The 18,049-nt window shown below is 39.9% G+C and overlaps 1 protein-coding gene across 7 annotated transcripts in view; it reads right to left on the bottom strand.

Annotated features, from left to right (window-relative positions):
* FRMD4B (FERM domain containing 4B) overlaps nucleotides 1-18,049 on the bottom strand; it is a 334,728-nt gene that overhangs the window by 2,829 nt on the left and 313,850 nt on the right. For all 7 annotated transcript variants that reach the window (XM_033424804.2, XM_033424806.2, XM_033424807.2 and 4 more), the window contains 7 exons: nucleotides 17,895-18,014; nucleotides 16,502-16,730; nucleotides 13,952-14,008; nucleotides 12,178-12,325; nucleotides 8,274-8,393; nucleotides 6,286-7,097; nucleotides 2,235-2,367 (listed from right to left, as the gene is read on the bottom strand). In XM_033424804.2, the coding sequence (XP_033280695.1) occupies nucleotides 2,235-2,367; nucleotides 6,286-7,097; nucleotides 8,274-8,393; nucleotides 12,178-12,325; nucleotides 13,952-14,008; nucleotides 16,502-16,730; nucleotides 17,895-18,014 (1,619 nt within the window). The remainder of the gene's footprint in view (nucleotides 1-2,234; nucleotides 2,368-6,285; nucleotides 7,098-8,273; nucleotides 8,394-12,177; nucleotides 12,326-13,951; nucleotides 14,009-16,501; nucleotides 16,731-17,894; nucleotides 18,015-18,049) is intronic.

Below are 18,049 nucleotides of genomic sequence, written 5' to 3'. Positions count from 1 at the left end.
ATGCTGCTAACAGTTATACTACATCATACAAGGAAAAAAATTTTATTGGTATAAATTTGTAGCTTTCTGTAATATTAAGACCTGGACACTCCGAGGTAAGAATCTCTAAATAACATGCACTTCATTTTTAAAAACATACTGATCTACGGCTAAGCATTTCGAATCTTCAATTTAAGGGCAGATCTAAAGTTTTTTATCTTTATCTTGAAACCCAATTTTTCTCTTAGTTTAATAATTACATTTTCATAAAAAATAACACGCAGTTTTAGAACAAATTTCTAAAGCTTTATGGAGTATTGTTATACTTGCCTTATTAATAGGTCAAGTTAAATTGATCAGACTGTACATGATAAAAATAAAATCCTAAACGGACAAATGGGTAGAAATAAGCATTCCCATAATTCTCTGGGATAGGAGGGTACGTTGGCAAATCTTTCTAGTAAGCAGGAGCTTAAAAAATATGCTTTTCAATTTAATCCATTAAACCAACTTATTGGAATGTGTCCTAAGGAAATAATCTAGAATTCAGACAAATATTTTGCACAAAGTATTGTATTTTATTTACAATAAAAAAAGAAAGAAAATTTAAAAGCCATTTAAAATCAAACTATGGGGAACTGCTAATAAGGTACGGCATATTTATTGAGTGGAATATCATATTGGTTGCATAAAATAAGGTTTAAAGAGTTTTGTAAAAAAAAATGGGAACACATTTTCTACAATGCGCTCATATTATGTGCACACGTACACATACACAATAGGGGTCTTTAAATAGTTTCTAATTTCCTGTATATCATGCCCCTTCTGACTCTGCTATCAAGCCATGTTGGCCTGGCTGTAATAGAGGGACAGACCGTGTAAAAACAGATTGTCTCTAAAAATGTTGAACACTTCCTGAGTCCTATGAAAGTGGTGTTAAGGATATGAGAACGGTCTTATGCCCTGAATCGTTTGTTTTATATCATTTCTAACTCAGTCAACAAAAACAAAAGTGAAAGTATACAAACAGGAAAATTATTTGCAAATGTATTATACAAAATGATTAGAACTGAACTGAAAAAGTTCAGCTCAAATTTTGGGCCAAAGTCTTCCTGCTCTTAACTCATTTGCAAGCATTATTTACAGAAGTCCAAGCTATCTGACGTCCTCTGAAGTATATTTTCATTAAAATTCTATTTTGAGCATGCCCTTTGTTGAGTTGAGACAATTGGCCTAATATTTCAAGCCAAGAAAAACTTTTGCTAAATATGGAAAAGAAAAACAAGCTTTTGGGGTTGAATTATCTCCAATTTGCTTAAAACATTGAGCGCTTTAGTAAGAAACTAACCTCAAACTCACCAGTATTCACCTTTAAAAGTTATTGTCTATGTAATAAGCCTCCTATGCCTGACGCAATCTGACTTAAAGAAAGCAAAATTAAATTTTCTTAAAAACAAAAAGAAACAGAAAATGCTTTACTTCTTGGCACCAGGGGTACAGATTATATTCTGTGAGAAGGTGATGGAGAAAAATGACCGCTTCAAGTTTAACTCCTCCCATGTATGCAAAGAATTGAAAAACCAGAGTTTGCAATCTTTTTAATAGTCACATTTTAACAAAGTGACCTTGTCTATTTCCTCTAAATGTTTACAAAGAACTACTATGACAGACACACAGGACAGCTGGCTGCGTCTGTTGCTTCTTAATGAACATAGGGTTAGACACAAAAAGGCAGCAAATGTTTGAAATCAAGCCCACCAACTGTCTATGAGGAATCTTGGTATGAACAGCTTTTTCTGGGATAGAGATATTTTTCCTGCAAGGTTCCAGAAAAGTCTTAACTGGGTATATCAATAGTACAGTTTCAAGTATAGCAATTAACAAGAACCCTTCAGACACAAAATTTAATGTACAGGACTCTAAGAAGAGGGTCAGATTTGAATGAGCTAGATTGAGCACCAGTGAGCTTTTTCTTAAAGGGCCAGATATTTTTGGCTTCGTCGGCCATAAGATCTCTGTTGCAACTACTCCACTCTGCCTTCATAGTACAAAAACAGCCATAGGTAACATGTAAATGAGTGAGCATGGCTGTTTTCCAATAAAAATTTATTTATAAACATAGGTGGCAGCCGGTTTTAGACTATAATTTGCCAACCCTTGAGCTAGATTACTTAGCGTTCATAAAATAAAACTGGATTCCTGAATTCTTTAGACCAGGAACAGGGTACTGAAAGTTTTAAGCATGCCTTTCTCACCTGCCTGGAGAGGGCAAAGGATTATAGACGTTGCCATAGCAGCTGGTGTAGGAAGAATGTGCCGGGGTCTCGTATTCAGATAGCCCTATAGTTAGCTGGGTCCTCCAGTTCCCGGAAGCATTTGTAGAAGACACTAGAAAGAAAAATGAAAAAAGACAAATTTAGTGGGACTGTTCAAAGTGAGAATTGTTTAGGCCATTTAGATGTACATTAATCAGCTGCGTGCAGAGTAGAGCTTACAAGCCAATGTTGGGAACCAACAGAGTTCCTATTCCAATTTGGTTACTTACTGGCCGTGTGACATTGGGCAAATAGCTTATGCTCTTTAAGCCTTAGTTTCTTTGTCTGTAAAGTGGAGATAATAATATAAATATATTCTGTATAGGGATGATACCAGGATTAAATAACCTAATTTGTGCAAATATTTAGCACTGTGCCTAGCAATAAATGATAACATTATTGTTATAAATGTGAATAAAGTTAATTGAAAGACATACTATAAAAAAATAACCCAAAAGACAAGCCAGAAAAAAAATCTCATATATTGAAAGAATCTTCCCAGTGTCCCAGTCAGGCTATGGTGGCTGGACAGCTTCATAGGCTCAATTGTAAAGGTAAGATGACAAGTTTGAGTTTTTGGAGACCTTTAGAGGAAAAGCATTCCATACGTTGCCTTGTTGAGACTTGCCCGTTCCCCAGCCAAAGGCAATATTGGGTCACTAGCAGCGTCAAGGCACATTTTTGCCTTTTAAAAAGAAGTTTTGGGGGTGGGGTAGGGAGGGAAACTAGTATAGGAAAGATTTCAGGAAGAAGAGATTTAGTTCTTCTGCGCGACTAATCTGTAACAAGACAAGGGTATACACAAAAAGGAATGAAATAATGCCATTTGCAGCAACATGGATGGACCTAGAGATTACCATACTAAGTGAAGTCAGTCAGACAGAGAAAGACAAATATCATATGATATCACTTCTATGTGGAATCTAAAAAGTGATACAAATGAACTTATTTACAAAACAGAAACAGACTCACAGACTTCGAAAACAAACCTGGTTACCAAGGGGAAAGGTGTGCGGAGGATAAATTAGGGATTTCGGAGTTAACAGATACACACTACTGTATATAAAATAGATAAACAACAAGGACCTACTGTACAGCACAGGGAACTCTACTCAATATTTTGTAATAACATCTATGGGAAAAGCATCTGAATATATAGATACACACATATACATGTAAAAGTAAATATATATAGGCATGTATAACTGAATCACTTTGCTTTATACCTGAAACTAACACAACATTGTAAATCAATTATACTTCAACTAAAAAAAATTTTTTTTTAATGGTTAAAAAAAAAATAGACATGGGCATCATTTGGGAGCAAAACCCAGTGAATGCCTCATCGCTGGGCGTTTGCTGTCCTGTCTCTAAAACCAGTCCTGCCCCATGCCTGGGCTGCATAACGCCAGGCCAGTCATCCACGACTCAAAAACCCCACACTGTTCCTGGAGCCTCTTCCAGCTCTTTCCATTTCCTGCTCCTGGAGGCCAACCTCTTCCTCTTCTCTCTCACACCCACAAAGCACATGTGACAGTGTGAGACAAACACATTTCAAAACTCATCTGTGGTCCTGCGTGCCACAAGGCTTTGACTCAAAGATGTAACATTCCCACTTTAAGCTTCCAGGAAGGTTTCATAACTCAGAGGCGTGGTGGTTAGGATGTCTGAGCTGTGACCAAATTCCTACTCTGCCACTTAACTAGCTTGGGAGCTCGGGCAGGGTCATTTAAACGCTCTGAGTCAGAACTGCCTCAGCTGCAAGAGTAGAAGAATAATAATACACATAACAACAGCACTCGTTACGTAGAACTGCTGCATACATTAAGTGGGAGAGTACACATAAAGCGCTGAGCAGGTCGGGTGGCACAGGGTTAAGGTGCCAATAAATGGTGACTGTCCTTACTACTAAAACTGAGTCACCCAGAGAGCCTTCAGGTGGCTGGAAGAGATTACAAAAGCCCTGACTAATCGGCAATTAATCGGAAACTTATCTCTCTATGAGAATGATGCGTGCCTGTTATAAAACATTTCTGTAGCTATAAACTGTAGACAGGAATGAGGAAAATTCCAAAAGGGAATTCTGGGAGCACTGATTCCATCCGTCTTATTCCTTAAAATGTGATGCCTTTTGGCCTATGGGGCCAAATCCTGCTGGTATCAGCAAGGTTCACACTCTCACACTGGGTCCTGGAAGTGTTATCTCCATTCTCACCTTTGCCCCAGTCCTGAGCCACCGGCCAGGAATGTTGAAGTTTCTGAGTTACACCTGCTTCTCCCTGGCCTCGCTGTTTAAAGAGGCATCACCCCAGTGCTGTGCCCTGATGACCATCCACATGCACCCCAGCCCTCTTCCTTTGGTTTCTGCACGTTTCTCATGCAACACCCAGAACTTGAGGGGGAAGAAAGGCATTCTCTAATCAGAGCCACAGATAAGAAATAACTACAGGAGGCTTTTCATATGTTAGATGTGGTAATAAATGGGAAGTCCAAAGCAGAAGTCCAAAGTCCTGGACAAATACGAGAACACTAGAACCCAAATAGAAATCTCCATGGAGATGCCTCTTGTCAACAACATTAGGAAACTTTTGAAGGAATACTTTTCACCGAAGATCACACAGTGATTCAGGGATCCCTGAGCTATGTCTCACTAAGGTGTCGTGCTTGAAAGAGGGGGCAAGACTCATGACCTCGGATTTTCATGTGGTTTGAGAATTCAACCATTTCTTAGAGCTTTAATATTGCTTAATTTTCATAGATTCCTCTGGCTGCTAAGTAGACTGTGAATTCATCCAGGCCAGGAACTGGCTTGAAACTGGATGCTCAGTATCTACGCCTGCTTGTTTGCTGAATAAATGAAACCCCGGGCAGACTCTCCATTGAGGCCCCCATTTCTCTCCTTAAAGTATGCCTAGCACAGCTGGAGGTACGCAGTAAATCCTCCAGGAACAGTAGTGGGGTTAGGGACCAAAGTCAACACGTGAAGAGAACACCTCTAATCCAAATTATCTTTGAAAGTCCCTTAAATCAACCATAAAGTGGAATACATATGATTACTGAATTAAGACCTGCAAGTACTTAGAACACTGCCAGGAACAGTGGTTAGTAAACGCCACCTCCTATCAGACTCATTAGAAGCCTTACACAGAGACCTGAGCATTTGGAACGAACAGCCTTTAGATAATCCAATTCCTAGTTGTGAACAGGGAAAGATGTATAAAATTGAAGGATAGTTGATTTACAATGTTCTGTTAGTTTCAGGTGTACAGCACAGTGATTCAGTTTACGTATACATATATATATATATAGGTATGTCTGTGTGTGTGTGTGTGTGTGTGTGTGTATATATATATATATATATATATATATATAATGTTCATTTTCAGATTCTTTTTTTTTTTTTTTCTTTGCGGTACGCGGGCCTCCCACTGCTGTGGCCTCTCCCGTCACAGAGCACAGGCTCCGGACGCGCAGGCTCAGCGGCCATGGCTCACGGGCCCAGCCGCTCCGCGGCATGTGGGATCCTCCCGGACCGGGGCACGAACCCGTGTCCCCTGCATCGGCAGGCGGACTCTCAACCACAGCGCCACCAGCGAAGCCCCATTTTCAGATTCTTTTCCCTTATAGGTTTATTACAAAATATTGAGTATAGTTCCCTGTGCTATACAGTAGGTCCTTGTTGGATATCTCTTTTATATATAGTAGTGTGTATCTGTTCATCCCAAAGCCCGGAACACTTTAAAGAGATGTGATTGTCAACGGAAGACCTAGAAAAGATAAAAATATATGAAAGCCCCTAACCCAGGGCAGCACCGAGAGTAGGTGCTCAATAAATGTTTGTTGGACTTGAATCTGTGGCTCTACCCAATGGCTACCACTCTCCTGACCTTGGGTCCTGGTCTCGTGACCCTTGAGGGGAGTTGGTTTGGGGTAGGTGGGGAACATGAGGTAAATGAAATCTGGATATCAAGTGCCTCTGCAGTATTCTTACCTGAAGAGTAGGAAGACGCTCGGCTGCTTGGAGAACAGGGTACCTGCAGCCCGGCAAAGCCCAGGCTTCTCTGCGATCCCCTGTCCGAATCAAAGCTAGTCTGTGTGCTGTGGCCCTGCTCCTTTTGCCCAGAGGCCCGCTGGTACCAGCCACGCAGGTGCTCTGCCACTAAGGCCTTGTGGATGTTTTTGGTGATGTGCTCTGACTTGGCAGCAGCCTTCCTCGGCAGCCGGAGAGTTGCATATGGGTTATGGGGCACCTGGTCGACCTCGTCTTCATGAAACGACCTGCTGTAGTCCCTTGGGTGGTCATATCCATAGTGGGCGGAGGACCGGTAGGAAGGATTGACACTGTACTGTCCTTCAGTGTCGTTCTCGTAGACGTAGCCACCACTGTAATACAGATCACACTCTGCATATGGCGTGTACCCGGCAGTGTAGTAACTGGAAGAAGGCTGCTCCTGACTCTTTGAGTAGACGCCATTCTTCAGACTATCCTTTTGTGCTAGGTTGGGCATGCTTCCTGAATTTGAAGTGGAAACGTTCTGTTTCTTGGACCTTCTCCGACCCCTGGAGCGAGTGTCCAGAGTTTGGGTGGTGTAACAGGGTCCGGCCACGGGTGTCACGCAGTAATACTCTGTGCTCGACTGGCTGGTATAGGAAGACCCGTCATCCAGGATTTCTGTGCTGCTGCTTCTTTGGGATTTGGAGAGGGAGAGAAATGGCTTATCGTGGTCCATCTCAGAGAGCAGATGAGACTGGGACTCAAGGCTTCCACTCCGCTGGCGGCAGTGCTGAGATGAAGATTCGGGTCTGAAAGAGGAGGAAGCAAACTTGTAAAAGACAAACAGGGAAAGGAGGACCGAGGGAAGGGAAAAGGACACCACGTTGAACGATTTAATAGCTCCTGAACTGCACTAGGATTTTTAAGGTTTCCAAAGCTGAACACACAACAGAAACCACTGGGTTCACATGGTCAAAATGAGAAAAGAAATCAATTCTGTCAATTGGGCAATCCACATCCTTCCTTGACAATAGGGAAGATAAACTGATGCTGTATAACCTACATCAAAGCCTAAGAAAAATCCCACATGTCTTTGGAGGGTTCTTTCTTCCAACAGGATAGCAGGATACATAGACTAGGGTGAACACAGCATTTGTTGGGGAACAGAGTCTGGCTTTGACATTGGAGGCATCTGGGTTGAGTTACGGCTCCATCACTTCCCAGCCGTATGAATGTGGACAAGATATTTAACTAATCTCCCTCCCTCCTCTGTAAAATGAGGAAAAAAACAGTATCTAGTAACTCCAGTCAGACTTGTTGCGGGGACTAAATAATATAGTGCATATAAAATAGCACGGCCTTCGGTAAACACTTCAAAATGTTGCTACTGTCATTATCTTCATCCTCACCATTGAATAACAAATGGTAATGTCCAGTTGGAAAAATTAAGGCGCAAAAAATCCAGCATCTACCCAAACCATGTACATTTTCAAGCACATTTTCTTGGCTTACATATTTGATCTGTTAAGTGCATAGAAAGTGTAGAGCCATAAAATAAAGTCCCACTGCAGAAAGTGATTAAAAACACAGTGAAGGGACTTCCCTGGTGGCACAGTGGTTAAGAATCCGCCTGCCAACGCAGGGCACACGGGTTCGAGCCCTGGTCCGGGAAGATCCCACATGCCGTGGAGCAACTAAGCCCGTGCGCCACAACTACTGAGCCTGCGCTCTAGAGCCCGTGAGCCACAACTACTGAGCCCGCGCGCCTAGAGCCCGTGCTCCGCAACAAGACAAGCCACCGCAATGAGAAGCCCGCGCACCGCAACGAAGGGTAGCCCCTGCTCGCTGTAACTAGAGAAAAACCGCGCACAGCAATGAAGACCCAACGCAGCCAAATTAAAAAACAAACAAACCACAGTGAAGTAAAACAAAACCTTAAAGCAAAAGTCAACAGAGAGAAAGCGACTGGAATGAAGCCCTCTTACTGCAAGTGGCTGCTGCTGTAAGCGTTCCGGGTGAGAACAGGTGTGGTGGGCACGCTTCGCCCTCCCTGGGGCCGCCTCTCCAGAGTTCTGTAAGGACTGCTGTGCGTCGACAGCATTTCTCTGTGACGGTAAAAAAAAAAAAAAAGAATTCAGGAAATGAGGAGCCGCCTAACATTTCTGGCAAACTTGTTATAAGCTGATTAGAAACTTACTGGAGCGGGGAGGGATAAATTAGAAGCTTGGGATTAACAATACACATGACTATATATAAAATAGATCATCAACAAGGACCTACTGTCGAGCACAGGGAGCTCTACCCAATATTCTGTAATAACCTATAGGGGAAAAGCATCTGAAAAACAAGAGATATATGTATAACTGAATCACTTTGCTGTACACCTGAAACTAATACAACATTGTAAATCAAATTTCTCCAATACAGAACAAAATAAAAAGAGCCTGCTGTATAAAAAGATAAATAACATTCAAAAAAATAATAATAAAATAGAATTAAAAGTAAAATAGATAACCAACAAGAACCTACTGTATAGCACAGGGAACTATACTCAATATTTTTTTTTTTTTTTTTTGCGGTATGTGGGCCTCTCACTGTTGTGGCCTCTCCCGTTGTGGAGCACAGGCTCCGGACACACAGGCCCAACGGGCATGGCTGACGGGCCCAGCCGCTCCGCGGCGTGTGGGATCCTCCCGGACCAGGGCACGAACCTGTGTCCCCTCCATCGGCAGGCAGACTCTCAACCACTGCGCCACCAGGGAAGCCCTACACTCAATATTTTGTAATAACCTATAAGGGAACAGAATCTGAAAAAATTACATCTAGGTATAACTGAATCACTTTGCTGTACACGCGAAACTAACACAACATTGTAAATCAACTATACTTCAATTAAAAAAAAAAGGAAGGAAACTTACTGGAAACTGAAGGAATGGGAACATAAAGAGATAACTGGGAAAACTGTCTTTGTGGCTTAGTATCCTGGTGCATCATAGATGAGTCTTAGGGGAAGCACAAGTGATGTGACTCTGAGTCATAAATATGGAGGAAAAAACTAAAAGACTTTTAAAAAAGGGTGTATTGAATAAAATAGATTGGAAGCAACGAGAGCAGGAAATCCTTTCTCTGTAAAGAGCCTCACAGCGAATATTTTTGGCTTTGTGGGCCAGATGATCTCTGTCGCAATGACTCAACTCTGCCCTTGAAGTAAGAGACCAGTGTAGACAATATGTATGTGAATGGAGGTGACTGCGTGCCAATCAAATTTGACCGTGGACACGTAAATTAAAATTTCATACAATTTTTTTTTGGTTTGTTTTTTTGTATTTTTGTGGTACACGGGCCTCTCACTGCTGTGGCCTCTCCCGTTGCGGAGCACAGGCTCCGGACGCGCAGGCTCAGCGGCCATGGCTCACAGGCCCAGCTGCTCCGCGGCATGTGGGATCCTCCCAGACCGGGGCAAGAACCCGTGTCCCCTGCATCAGCAGGCGGACTCACAACCACTGCGCCACCAGGGAAGCCCCATACAATTTTTATGTCACAAAATATTACTGCTTTTGATTTCTGTTCCAGTATTCAAAAATCTAAAACCATGCTTAGCTCATGGGCCATACAAAAATACTCTGCAGCATGAATTTGGGTAGTGGACTGTCATTCACAGCATCCTTAAATCACTTTGTCCACTTTCCAGCACAGTGAGAACACAATTTGAAGTTAATTTTTTAATTAAAAATGACTTTGATTATACCTCACTGGTTACAAAAGCATGTCAAGTTCATTGCAAAAAAGTTTAAAAATACAGATAAACATTTAAATGTCCATAATCTGGTGCCTCAGATAAGTCAGAACACTAAACATTTTCAGATATTTTTACTAAGCATATATACTTATAAGCATTTATACTTTTATTGGGATTAACACACACACACTATTATATATAAAATAAATAACCAACAAGGACCTACTGTATAGCACAGGAAACTATACCCCATATTTTGTAATAACCTATATGGGAAAAGAATCTGAAAAAGAATACATACACACACACACACACACACACACGTATGTATAACTGAATCACTTTCCTGTATGCCTGAAACTAACACGACATTGTAATACAACTATACTTCAATTTAAAAGAAGCATTTATACTTTTAACAACAAAAAATGAGATCTTACTGTATATTCTCTTTCAAAACCTACTTAAAAAAATTTGATTTAACATTTTATGTCACTTAATATTCACCTACACTGTTATTTTAATGAGTTTATAGTATTCCAGTGTAAAGACTGACCATAATTAAACAATCCACTAGTTGAGCATTTGGGCTGTTTTCATTTGTTACTAGTATAAACAATGCTAGTTTAAACAAAGCATCCTGTAGTTAATTCAAGGGGAAAAATTCCTAAAAGCGAAATTGCTGGATCAAAGAGCAAACCCATCTTAAGCTCTTGGGGATGAAGGCATAATAATTTTTAAGATAATGATTTTCCCAGTTATAATTCCTCTTGCTGAAATAGCTTTGTTTTCCCTAATATAATAAACACACTTGTCCAGTGTTATCTGATAGGACTTTCTTCAATTATGGAAATGTGCTATATCTGTGTTACCCAATATCAGCCATCAGCCACATGTGCCTATTAGGACTTGAAATGTGGCTGGTAGGACTGAGGAACCGAATTTTAAATTTTATTTACTTTTAATTAAATTGGACAGCACAGCTCTAGACACCTGGATCTCTATTGTTTAAGGCAACAGTTTTTAGATGCTAATCTAAAAACTTGGGCCAATATGAGATGAAAGTTTTCACTGGTCTTTGACAAATTAGAAATATAACAAAATGTGGGTTTTCTTTTCATAAGCGAAAAATTATTTAATCTAAATAATCTTCCTTTATTTTGAGACTAATTTCCATCTTCTCTGAGATGCAATATAATATTGGCTAAAATCACATCACAGGCTTTGGAGTCAGGCTACCTAGGTTCAAATCCCAATTCTGACATTTACTAGTTGACAAACCCAACAAGTGATTCATGCTTTCTCGTCCTTCGTGTACTTATCTATAATTGGTAAGGATGGTAGTAATACAGTCAGGATTGTTGTGAGGATTAAATTTATTAATACATATTAAAACACTTCAAACAGTGTCTGGCACATAGCAAGTGCTCAATAAATGTTAACTTCATATTATTGTTATTATTATTATTACAACGATGACTGTATTTTGGATATGTAAAGGTCATTTTCTTTTTTCCATGAAATCGTAGTGCTGTTTGTTTGAACATTCTGATTAGGCAAAGTAAAAAGTTGGTAATCCTATCTTGAGCCCTATGTAGAAAGAAAAATAAATAAAACTAGTATTGATCCCTGCAGCCAAATTCTGGGAACCATTGGTCTGTCATCTTTTAAAAAGTTATTGCCCTGTTGTTATTGCCCTGATAATATTTACCTGAGACACTTGAGAAGTTGTATTATCTACTTTACAGACTAAAAATGTACTGAAGTCCCATTTTCCTTTGAAAGTTCAGAAGTCAGTTCTCTCACTTGGTTTGGAAGAGTGGTATTTAATGACAGTTTCCTGAAACCGTGGGTGACAGAACTTTGGACACTATACCCAAATTCAGATTATAATCAATGTTCCTATAATTTAATATAAATCAAGTAGACTTTAAAATCAAGGAAACACCAAATACTTTTCAAAAGATCTCTTTAAAAACACTTCCACTTGTTACCAACAATAAATAACTGGGTTAGTTTGTATGCTTTGGTTTTACAAGATAACACTTTCTGAAAGAATAAAAAGGATGACGCAAAAATGGGTTGACTATTTTGGAGAAAAGATCTCATAGTGGCAAGGCATTCACCTCACTGATAATGTGACTTCTTACCTGGACTGTCTGGTATCCACAAACTGTTCATTGATGGACGACTTTCTGAAATGGATTCTCTCAATCCCGAGAGACTTGGGAGGAAGAATTCTTGGAGAATGAGGTACCGAACTTGATCGCTGCCCAGCAAGAGTACAGGTATCACTGGCTATAATAAGTAAATTGAATGAAAGAATAAGTAGATAAATAAAAAAGTAAACCAATACCATGCCAAAACCTCCCAAAAAAGAAAGTGGAAGATTTGTCTGGTGAGCAAAGTGGTCTTCCAAAGATGATAGTTTTAAAAGTACCTACGTTTCAGGAAATTTATTTTTATATTTTATACAATAGAAAAAAAATTACTGAATGTTCTTGTGGGGCCTGACCCAACTTATGCCAACTCAATAGGTGGCATGCTGAGCAAATAAATCTCTCAGGTGGAATGGGTGATACTATACTATACTTTTCTAGAATTATATTACAGAAAAACCTCAGTGTGTAAGGGGCCAAGAGGAAGCTGGCCTGTAAAGTGGGCCTGGATCAGTTTTGTTCAGCTTTACTTGTCAATTTGTCTTATTTATTTTTCGCTGTGTTGGGTCTTCATTGCTGCATTCAGGCTTTCTCTAGTTGCAGCGAGCTACTCTTCATTGCAGTGCACGAGCTTCTCATTGCAGTGGTTTCTCTTGTTGCAGAGCACAGTCTCTAGGTGCACCGGCTCAGTAGTTGTGGCACACAGGCTCAGTTGCTCCGTGGCATGTGGGATCTTCCCGGACCAGGGCTCGAACCCGTGACCCCTGCATTAGCAGGCGGATTCTTAACCACTGAGACACCAAGGAAGCCCTGTTCAGCTTTACTTTTAATGTTCTTAGGCCTCCTTGGCTGACCAAAGGCTCATCCTATCATTAAAAGTGATGAATCTGATTTACGGTGAGTCAATAGGGAATTGTTGTGTCTCCCACTGGTATTTGTATTTCCAAAGAGGAATGGCAAACATGATCAAACCTCAGCTCAAAGGAAGGATTCTGAAATGGTAGACTTTCATAAACTATTCCATTTGGGGGAAGATAAAGCAGTAGGGGTTAGTGGTTCCCCCAAATTCTTTAAATCACATCAAATAGATAGCGAGCTCCTCTGCTTAAGCACAAGGAACGGATTACAAGGAAATACTCTATCACTTGAAATGAAATCCATTCCATCATGAAATATGTTGACCGCAGGTCATTACAATAGATACAGTCTACCTCTAGGAAACCAACATAATGACAGGTAACCCAATTTCTAAAATGTGTGTTTCTTCCTAAGAAAAATAAACTCCAACTTAACGGGAATAAGTAGACAGTGATAAACTCTACATTATTTCCTGGTAGTGTAGTGTAGCCTACACAACACTAATGTCCTGGTTTTGGTATTGGACACTATCTACATAAAATGTCACCAGTAGACAAAGCTGGGTGAAGGACTCTGTATTACTTACGCAACTTCTCTATAGTTACTTCAAACGTTAAAAAAAAAAAAATCCTACAGAGCCTTACAAATCCTTATCAAGATACCTATTCACTCCAGTTATGGTACTCTGATTCCCTGAAGTCATGTGATTTGTACGGTACTGTATTTAATGCTGAGCTAACCTGTGTAGACGTTAATCCTAATCCCCCGTTCCCAGCCATTCTGCATAAATGTAAGTTAGCTATCTACTTTTCCCAGAAGAATAATAAACAGACTTTACTTAACTCAAAAATATTCTTAATATTTCAGAATATATAACATTTTAAACTGAAAAGGGGGAGCTACTTACAATCATCATAGGTGGTAGTGTCAGACAAGGAGCTACCTTCTGATGGGATTATGTCTTCTGTGAATAAAATAAACTGCCTTTAGTATAATGGTACATTTGGACACCCTTAATAGTTCAATAAAACCCTTTGCAATGGAGTGCATCTTATTTTTATTTAGATAAACACAACTAATTGCAGTGCATTAGGAAGTTAACTATTGTAAGAATGAACTCATTGACTACTGAAGGTATAAACATCTTATATACTGTACAAATATTACATTGGATTATTTATTAAAGTGGAACAGAGTTTGAGAACGGTCCTTTGAGAATCTACTATACTGTTAGGATCATTTATTTTTTTGAGCCCTCCCCTGAAGAGAAGGGCTTTTTCTTGATAGAGTGTGGTGGTCACTTGTGGTGCATAAGCTTCTCAATCACACCAGGGTTTCTTAACAGTGGGTGGCACTACTGACATTTTGGACTGGATGATTCTTTGTTGCGGGGGTGGGGGGGTGGGGGCGTGGTGGTGGTGGAGGAGGGTGGGTGCTGCCCTTTGTACTGTAGGATCTCCAGCCTCCACCACTGGATGCCGGCACCACCCCACCCTCAGTTTTGACAATCAAAGACGTCTGCAGACATTGCCAAATGCTCCCTGGGGCGTGAAACTGCCCCTGAGTGAGAACTACTGAAATAGACAGACCTGGGTTCACATCCTGGTTTTGTCACTTACTGGCTGCGAGACCCAGGGCAAATTACTTAATCTCTCCAAGCATCATTTGGCTCATGTCTACAATAGTGATAAGAATAGTACCTAGTGTTTAGTGCTTTGGTGAGCATTAAATGACGTAATAGATGTAAAGCCCTTAGCCCAGCTCCTGGCACAGGACAAATGCTCAATAAATGTTAGCTATACTTTTGGTTCCCTAAACACAGCATGCTGGTGAAAGAACTCTGGTGGTTGAAAATGCCCATAATGATCTGATTACTACTGGTGCCCATCAAATGTTACAAAATGGGTTTAGCAAAAAGCGATATCTCAGATGTTGATGTACTCTGGCAAGTCATTCCATACTCAGCGTCAACGATGGGCAAAGTTACAGGCAAACACGACACCTCAGTGTAAGCTTCAAAGCCATTATGAAGTGAATCTCCACATCCAGTCTCAAATGTTAATCTCTATCAGAGCCAGGAGGACTGTCTCTTAACTGGACACACAGTAGAGCTTGAAGGCGAAATGCCAGTAGAGTCAGCTGTCAGGCAGGCTTTAAAAAAATCCACCCGATATATGCTCAACCATTGGCACCAGCGCTGCCCAAATGTCAGTTACTGAAAAGGATAACATTTGAATCTTACACAGCTGGGGATGAACGGGCCACAACAAATGGCTATGGAAGTTAAGTGCACTGCTAATCATCCGTCTCTGTAGGTCCAGAATGTGGCCAGTGACTAGGCCAACTGGATTTCACATTCAGGGTCAAAGCCATCCTAAATTCCCCAGCTGTAGTTGACACACACTTGTGTGTTGATGTCTGTGCATTTACTTTCCTAAAAGCCATATCTCTGCTTTGCGAATCATATGCTCTGAAGCTGAGTACACTTTAAACCTGATTACCATATTTTGTCAAATCTAAGATGTATCATTACTTGATGTCCCAGTAAAAAAAGAAAAAAGCACTGCCGATCATAACTGTAACACTCCATCTAGTATAAGAATTATAACAATTTCACAGATGTTTAAATGGGAAAAAAAAAAAGTCTTGGAATCAAAGAAATAGAATCGTATTTCAACCAGTGATCAAGGCTAGAAGTCGTGCTAATAAATATGGAAGGCCAATTGGACTTGAAATCGACCTAAATGAGATGTTTTTCAGTTTACTTTTTTCCTGAATATTAAAGTTTTAGATATATAATGTTGAGAATTTTGAAAATATGGAAGATAATTAGGAAGAAAATTAAGTGACATGAAATTCTACAGCTATTAATATTCTGAACTCTTTCCCAATTAGTCTTTGTGTGTATATAATTATACAATGTCAGGACCATGTTATGGTTACAATTTTGTATTCTGCCTTCTGCCTTCCATAATATAACATGAACATATGCCCATATCTTTAAATAGCCTCCATAAATGACAATAACTGTAAGAGCTCTTTTCTATCCATATATGTTGGATAGGTCCTTAAGAAAATGTATGGTCTGCTGCATTAAAAACCTTTGAGAAACTACTAGGTAGGGCCCAGCTCTCTTAATATCCTGTGTTTTCAAATGTATTTCTTGCAGTGACATCAGGCCAGTTAAAGGTGAATCCGTCTTATTAGGAACCAACATTGCTATGAAAGCTGAAAATTAAAGCAATGCAATAGTATAGTATTACAATAGTAAGAAGGTCACTAAAAACCAAGTTAACGTACTTGTAAGACTGAAATTCCAAACCATTTTTATCCTAAGAAACTCATAATTAATCCTGTTCTTTCTTTTGTCTCTTACCAAAGGAACTGGTCTGGAAATGGTACATTCCATCAAGAGGATTGACTTATGTGACTCTAAAAAACCTTACTAATTACTAACCTGGTAAGATAACTGATGCTTTCTGGCTGGGTTTCTTTCCACATCTAATTCGGTATTCATTTATTGCATTTTCGATCTCCTGAAGCTTTTTCACTGCATCCGTGTAATCTTGCTTTCGTTTTTTCTTCACAGTTTTACAAAGATCTGGCTCGTTGCCAAGTTTCTTTGCAGCTTCAACCAGCTTTTGCTGTATTAGGAAATTGCTCTCCAGTTCTTGCAAAGCAGGGTCCTGCATTTACATGATGATACTGTTTTATTTTTATGGACACACACAGTCACTGTGATATGTACTAGATAATAACATTTCTCTTTCTCATGCGCTCTCAAATCAGATGCTCTCTGAGAACAAAATCCTAAGTTTTACTGCTTAGGTATTCTCAAACACTTTCCTAGAAAACAAGACCTCCCTCCTCCATTTACTTTAACTGAATAGTCCAACTCTCTGTCCTTTTCAAAGAAGGGAATGGCCTTCCATTCATTCAGTTGGTTGGATGAAGATCGTATTTTTCAAGAAGGGATACTTCACCAAAGATTCATAGCCAGAGAATGCTATATTCACATGCACAGCTTTAGAAACAGATAAATTGAGGTTTGATTCCTCTTTCTGGGTGATTCCTGGTTGCATGACCCTGGACATATTGCTTAATTTTTAATGCTTTGATTTTTTTTTCATTTTTAAAAGGGAGATAACACCCACCTTATGAAAGTATGGTGAAGATTAAAGGAAATAATGTATGTGCATTGCTTAGCTCAGAGCTGGGTATACAGTGAACACTCAATAAATAGCAATGCTCACTTTATTATTAATGGAAACTGCTATCATTTTCTAAAGCCAAGATGGCTAAACTTCTGCAAGAAACACGAGTAGGGTCATAGTGTCTGATGTCATGCAGATGAGAAAGTACCCTCTATATTGGCTAACCAATATTTTAACTTTATTATACCCAAGTGCTATACATGTGTTATCTCACTGAATACTCCTTGCATCTCTCAGAGGGAAGAACAATCATTACCCCCATTTTATTGATGAGAAAACCCAAGAATTGAGACTTCACAGAGGGTCAACGATCTGCCAAAGGCTACTTGGTTTTAAGTGGGAGACTCTAGTGCTGGAAGTCTTAATTCTTATAATAATATTTCTCAATTTATAAAAAATTTAGAGTTCATTTAGTGCTCTTTCTGTCTGGCGGGGATAAAGTCATGAGAGAGAACTCAATTTTAACTAGACTGTGCATGAAAGAAAGAATTCAACTTGGTCTCCATGATCACTTTTAACTGGTGAGATAAAAATGTACAGCAGTAACTCAAAAACCAAAGGAACAAGTCAGCCACACCGAACTGACAGCATTTCTGTCTCATTGTTGATAGACACGCTCAGAGCTGGTGTTCATACCTCTTCACTCGGCAGCAAGTTGTCATCTAATTTGAATGCGGTACCTACACGCCTTCTGACGTGAGGAGGTTTCTCACCTATGTTCAGTGGATACTCCTTTGGCATTTTGCCTGTGAGCTCCTGTAAAACAGGACAGAACCGAGAGGGAGATCACT

Source organism: Orcinus orca, chromosome 10, assembly GCF_937001465.1.
Source record: "Orcinus orca chromosome 10, mOrcOrc1.1, whole genome shotgun sequence".
Taxonomy (NCBI): domain Eukaryota; kingdom Metazoa; phylum Chordata; class Mammalia; order Artiodactyla; family Delphinidae; genus Orcinus; species Orcinus orca.
This window is presented reverse-complemented; position numbering and strand designations above follow the sequence as displayed.